The sequence below is a fragment of the Plasmodium reichenowi genome, chromosome 11, assembly GCF_001601855.1.
Source record: "Plasmodium reichenowi strain SY57 chromosome 11, whole genome shotgun sequence".
NCBI classification, from domain to species: domain Eukaryota; phylum Apicomplexa; class Aconoidasida; order Haemosporida; family Plasmodiidae; genus Plasmodium; species Plasmodium reichenowi.
Window position 1 is genome coordinate 714,771 of NC_033656.1, and position 7,583 is coordinate 722,353.

The window sequence follows — 7,583 nt, forward strand, 5'->3', positions numbered from 1 at the left end:
TATATATATATATATATATATATATATATATATATATATAATGATGTAATATATACAGCAAGCAATACAAAATTATTAATTTTTTACAATATATATATATATATATATGTATCATTTCAACATTTGTGTAATGTTAAAATAAAGGTAAGTACTTGATATAATAATATTATATTTCAGATTTGGGTACTTTATTAAACTGATAGAAATATCTTTGAAGTTTTTCTGCTTCTTCCTGTCTTACATGAAATATATTAGACAATTTAGGAACCTTAAATGTGTCTTGAAAAATGTTTTTACTATTTATTGGTTTATAAAAATTGTTTAATGATAAAAATAATGAAATAGAATTATAGTCCTTTTTGATGAATGGTAATAAATGAGTCTTTCTGTATATTTCATAAACATGATAATTAATCAAAGAAAAAGTTTTTAACTTTGAGTACAATTTATTTATGTAAAAGTGTAAATTTTTAATAAATTTATTTGTATTATATTTTGTATTATTTGGAACTGTTATATTTCTTTTATTTTTTAAAACTTCATTCATATATTCAGTAGAATCCATAAGTGTATATTCATTTTCTATTAGAAATGAAAGAAACTTTTCAATTTCTTTTAATATTTCTTTTTTTGGTTTTTCATAAATTATTTGATTTTTTTTCATAAGTTCATAATCTTTTTTAATAAAAATAAAATGTGTTAAAGAATTTATAGGGAATTCATAAGACTGTAAATTTTTTTTATCATTTATATTGAGATTTTGATTTGGTTGCATACCAGAATTTAAATAAATATTATTTAAAATGATATAATTTTTTTTTTTAATGCACTGTACATTTTGTAGATTCTTCATATAATTTATAAAATAATAAAATAAATTAAAAGATCTAAATAATAACATATTAATTAAATTATTAATTTCAATATTAGAATTAATTTTTTTACATATATATTCATCATTATAAAAATGGTTATTTGTATTTTCATTTGTGTTAATAGACACCTTTTTTTTAAATATATTATATAATAAATTTAAGAAAATTGAATATCGTTTATTAATTCCATCATCATTCATTATACTATTCATAATATTTTCTTGTAATTCTATTTTTATATTTTCATCATCACATAAAAACCTTCTTAAGGAAACAACAGATGGTCTATATTTCTGTAAGAAATAAGAATATCGAATTACATTTTCTTTTTTATTTAACAAGTTTTGAATATATATATAACTTATATTATGTTTTTTTAATATCATTCCTATTTCATCATAATCATTATTATCTTGGAAATATCTATTTATTTTTAAGAGTATTTTCTTAAAAATATTTAAATTATCTAAATCATGTTTTATAAAAATTAAATCACCTGTATTCAAACTTATATCAATTTCATAATCAGTTGCATATCCCCATGCCTTTCCATAAAAATATTTCAAAGCCTCCTCTTTATCACTCTCTTTATTTATATTCGATGAATTATAAAAAAAGGAAAGTTTTTTTTTATTTCCATACATCTTCTCTTCTTCTAATACGGTTGTTCTTTTATTTTTCAATAAAATATTCCTATCGAAATTTTTTAAGAACAAATTTTTATTAAAATTTTCATTTTCTCGCACGTTGACAATTCTCTTAATTTCGTTAAATAATAATATGCCCACAGGTGTCGCACACACAAAAGTTTTTAAAAAGAAGGTTGAACCTTTGGGCATATTATTTTGTTTAAGATCAAGATATGAAAATATGAAAAAAATAAAGTGGATACATCAAATAGGGGAAAAGAAAAGAAAAGAAAATATATAATGTGAAACAGTATAAAAAGAAAAAAAAATAATAATAACAAATTAAATTAATAATTCTTTCATTTATTTATCACCTAAAAATAAATCTCCTTATATTAAAATTCCTTTTCAACAATTCACTTAAATTATTATATATAAATATATATATATATATATTAATTCTATTGGTTCATATATTTTTTTTATTTTTATTTTTTTTTTCAAATTATTGTACTACATATGTATATATGCATATAAAGAAAAATATGCATTAAATTTATGTTCTCTTTTTTTCCTTTTTTAATAGAACAGTAATTATATATTATTTTTCTTCTGGAATTATAACATTTAATCGTATTTCACATAAAACAATTTAGAGCACCATGGTTCTTTTATTTTTTTATATACATTTTTTTATTTTTTAATTTTAATTTTAATTTTTTTTTTTTTTTTTTAATTATTAAATATCATATATCATAATAAAAGTTAATGAGGAAATACAGCACACGTTATTACACTTTTCGTTATAAGCTATTATAACAACTTTTAAATAACAAAAGAAAAACGAAAAAGAAAAAAAAAAAAAAAATAATAAATATAAAATGTGATATATGATATAAAACGTGATAAATATATATATATATATATATATATATATATATATATATAATACACATAAAATATGTAAAAAAAAAAAAAGAGGAAACATTGTGGAAAAACAAAGAAAACTGTGAAAAAATAATATAACTGAAAAATTTATTAAAAATATTTTCAGTATTATATAAATTTTTTTTTATTTTTCTTTGGGTATAAAAAAAAAAAAAAAAACGTGAAATATTAATCATATAAACATACATATATATATAATTACTAGTTGTAAATTATGTTATATTATAATTCTCCCCATTAATTTTCTATATATATTATATATAATACTTAATATATTTAAATTTAAATATATTCTATTTTTTTTTTTTTATTTTATTTTATTTTTTTTTTTTTTTTAAAATAGCAATATATATAATATAATCATAAATAAAAATTATTTTCACGTGTTTCAAAAAAACCCATTAACAAAAAAGTTTACAGCTGTTTAGTGTTCAGGGCCACTTACGAGGTTGTTGTCGTCACCTTGTGGTTGCTATAAAAATAAAGAAAAATAAAATAAATATATAGACATTTGGATACACAGATATATTATTAAAAGGAAAATGTAAAAAATATATTAATATATATATATATATAATTTATAAAAAAAAAAAAAAAAAATCATACCTCTGGTGTAACATCTTGAGCTGTAACTTGTGGGTCTGCATTTGGTTCTCCAGTGGATTCAGAATCAGCATCTGGGTTAGCATTATCAGCTGGGTCGCTTGATCCTATTTTGAATGGGTGTCTTCCTTTTTCAGTATTGTATAATACTAAACCAACACCTCCTAATAATACGGTGGATACTACACCTAATAAACCTGCAAGTACTGAAGTGGCAAGTTTATATTTGGATTTTCTTTTGTTAACTTCAACAAGTTCTTCTTCTTTTTTGATCATATCAGATATTAAATCGTGTACATCTATTAATGGTTCACCTGATCCTTCTATTAACAAAAAGAAAATAAAATATTATATATCATACACATATATCACACAACATATTATTATACAAAAATATATATTTCACTTAAAAAAAAATAAATACTTCAATTCGTCATATATAAATTTATAATGAATAAAAGTCCACATTTAAACATAATACATATATATATATATATATATATATATATATATATATATATATATATGTATATATGTATATCATTTTTACATAACATAATAAAAAAAAAAAAGGTATTCATGTACATAATAAAACCATTACATAAATATATTGTATACATATTATACATTACTAACACAATACATATATATATATATATATGTATATCAAAATGACTTACTTTTATTTTTTTTTTTGCTGCTAACACCACTTCCAGTTCCTTTGTTTGTTTTTTCGGCTAAGGATTCTTTATTGAAAATGATAAAGAAAAGAGCAAGAAAAAATACTGATAAGATTTTCATTTTGAATATATTAAATAAATTAAAAATCTACAAACTATAAGAGAAGAAGAAAAAAAAGGTTTCTATAGAAAATTGATTAAAATTGTTATACATGCTTTATAAATATATTCTATATATATATATATATATTATACATATATATATATATATAACATTTCTCAAAAAATATAAAGAAGTTTATTTACAAATTTATTTTATTACATGAACATTTAAATAAACACATAAAAATATAAACATATAAATATATATATATATATATAATACTTTTTTTTTGTGTTTTGAATTTTTACTTTTATTATTAAAAACTTTGGATCAAAAGAAATTAAAACTTAATTATTATAAAATCTTAAATAATATATGTTATAAAAATTTTTAATTAAATTTATTTAGATAATTAAATATTTTAAAATCTATATATAAAAATTATTTTGCTCGATATATATTTAAAAAAAATATATATATATTTTTTTTATTTATTTTTTTAATTATAAAGTGTGATATATTTATTTATATATATAAATATAAATTATTTTATAAAAAAATATATATAATATATATTTAAAAAAATATTAAGGTATAAAAAATAATAAATAACATATATAATATATAATATATAATATTATAAAAGAAGGAAAAAGAAAAAAAAAAAAAAACTATCAAATTTTGAATTTTAGATAGATATAAAACTTAAATATTATGAAAAAACTTAAATATATAAATATAATAAATTTTTATATTAAATAGGAATGAAAAAAATGTTCTTATTTTTGTTTTATATAATATTTATATATTATATAAATATTTTGTTATTTTTTAAAATCAGCAATATATTATATATATAATATAATATAATATAATATATTTTTATTATATAATATAAATATAATTATATATAAATATATATTAAAAACTATTTTTTAACCTTTAACTACATAATTTTTATTTTATATAAAATGAACCATAATAAAATAACTATATCTTGTAAAAAAATTACCATTTCATAATATTATATATTTTTTTTTTATGTATATAAATATTTTATATATAATCATATTAACTTTTTTTTTTTTTTCAAATCTAAAATGGGTACTATGTCATGTATAAAGGGGTATATGATATTTTTGACTTAAAAACCAGAAAAAAAAAAAATTATAAATGAATAATAATATATAATATTTATATATATATATAATGTTTATATATTTTATTATAAAGAATAACACCCATATATATTTTGAATTATTTTAAAGGTATATATTAGTAGATATAAAATATAAGTATATTTTTATATATATAATATATTTATACATATTTTTTTATTCATACATTTATATAAATATATAATAAATGCGTAAATAATATACATTTATATATATATATATATATATATATATATAATATATAACCTTTTAATATTATATATATATAATATAAATACATATGTTAGTAACATCATTTTTATAAACTTTGATGCTTATTGTTTTTTTTTTAACTTAATGAATTTTCTGATCCGTTTAAATAGTTTTTTTTCTAAACATTTTTAGATGCATGCAATAATTACCCAAAGCTAGCATTATACACTTCCACTCAATGTTTAATAAATATATTTTATTATTCTCATTATATATATTTATATAACTATTTTATATATAATTATTTTTTAGTAGCTTATATATATATATATATATATATATAAATAATATATATAAGAAAAATCTTCTTTGTATTTTGTTTTTTTCAGGAATTATATATTTTATTATAATATATATTAAATTTTTTTTTGCATTTTTAGTTATAAGAAAAAAAAAAAGAAAAGAAAAAAATACCTTATTTATATATCATATATATGTTTTTTTTATAACATATTTTTATTATAATTATATGCCAACTTTTTTTTTTTTTTTCTTTTTTTTTTGTGCTCTCTTACACAGTTAAAAAAAATAATAAATGAAATGAAATAAAATGAAATAAAATGAAATAAAATGAAATGAAATAAAATAAAATAAAATAAAATAAAATAACCTAAGAAGAAGAATGGTTTATTATTATTTCCTGTAAAAATATTTTTACTTATTAAAGGCGAAAAAAAAAAATTATAATTATGATTAGCAAAATATTTTTGATGTGGTCAATTTTATATTAAGTTAATCATTTAACATGTGATTTAAAAAAATGATTATATTTGTATATACAATATCCTCTATAAATTTATAGTTGAACTCATCCCACATATGATTAAATATAAAAACATTTACATTTTATATAAATATATATATGTATATTTTATTAGATTATATATGTATATATATATATATATATATATATATATATTTTTTTTTTTTTTTGTTCATGGTTTTATAAGTCTTCATAATATTATTTTTTTTAAATTACATACAAAAGGATTAATAATTAAATAATATTATATATATATATAAATATTATTTAAATCGTTAAAAACACACAAAAAAATCAATTATTATTATTATATATTAAATAATAATTATATGTTCAAATAATACTTTTATCGATCTTTTTATTGTAATTATGTATGCCGTATGTGTTGATGGGGAAATTATATAATAACAAAAAAAAAAAAAAAAAAAAAAAAAAAACACACACCAAAATTATATTTTTCATAAAATTAAAAATGTGTTTCAAATATATATAATATTTAGAAAATAAACGGGAAAAAGGAAAATTTCCTTATTAGGACATTATATTTCTCCCTTCTTATATTAAATAAAAATATGTATATCCAATTGTATATATATTATATATATAGCCAAATGATACAAAAATCATCTTCTTTCCTTTAAGAAGATAGAAAGATACCTTCATGGATAATTTAAAAAAATGAAATAATTTCACGTTACCCTTTAAAAGTATATACATTATTTTAAATAAACATTTCTTAAAGAATTGTAAGTATTTAAAGTACATATATATATATATTTAAAAGATAAAAAGAATGTTTATTTTATTTATTTATTTTTTTTTTTTTTCTTTCCTTTCCTATCTTATGTTATATATAAAAATATATTAATCAATATATTATATATATATATATATATATATATTATGTTCTTTGTTTTTTTTTTTTTGACATCATCATATTTTTACAAAGGTGGATAAATGGATTTCAAATATAAGAAAATACATTTATTATTTTAACGTGTACAAGGTATATAATATTCAACAACAATTATAAAATATATTAGTATACATAAATATATATATATATATTTATTTATATATTTAAAAATCATATCAAATTAGTTAAAAAAAATAAACTTTTTTTACTTTTCTTTTTTACCTTCTTATAATTAATATTTACTATTTAATCAATTTTGATTATTTAAAAAAATATTTTTACAAAGATTATGAAATCATGTTTGAAAAAAAAGTTTATTTTTTTAGTATAAAAAAAAAAAAAAAATCTATATTATATATAGTATTATAATTTATATATGTATAGAAAAAGAAGAATTTTATTTGATATTATTGATATAATCGTATAAGAATATATATTAATTAAAAAAAAAAATTTCATTTTTTTATTATATAATATAATATAATATAATAATTTGTAAATACGTTTCCGTATTTATTTTTATTTGCTATTATATATAGCATAAAATGTATCCATGATAATAAAATAACTAATATTTTTATAAGTTCATTATTTTTCTTTCGTACCTTCCTTTTTTTTTTTTTTTTTTTTTTTTTT

At 15.7% G+C, this 7,583-nt stretch overlaps 2 protein-coding genes across 2 annotated transcripts; both read right to left on the reverse strand.

The window, feature by feature from the left end:
* Positions 1-166: 166 nt before the first annotated feature.
* PRSY57_1119900 (hypothetical protein) lies at positions 167-1,714 on the reverse strand (the record flags this gene model as incomplete). Its single annotated transcript, XM_012908163.2, has 1 exon — positions 167-1,714. The coding sequence occupies one exon, from the start codon at positions 1,712-1,714 to the stop codon at positions 167-169; it is 1,548 nt and encodes a 515-aa protein (XP_012763617.2).
* Positions 1,715-2,876: 1,162 nt separating this feature from the next.
* Positions 2,877-3,856, reverse strand: PRSY57_1120000 (circumsporozoite-related antigen; the record flags this gene model as incomplete). Its single annotated transcript, XM_012908164.1, has 3 exons — positions 2,877-2,924; positions 3,059-3,378; positions 3,736-3,856. The coding sequence occupies 3 exons, from the start codon at positions 3,854-3,856 to the stop codon at positions 2,877-2,879; spliced, it is 489 nt and encodes a 162-aa protein (XP_012763618.1).
* Positions 3,857-7,583: the final 3,727 nt, after the last annotated feature.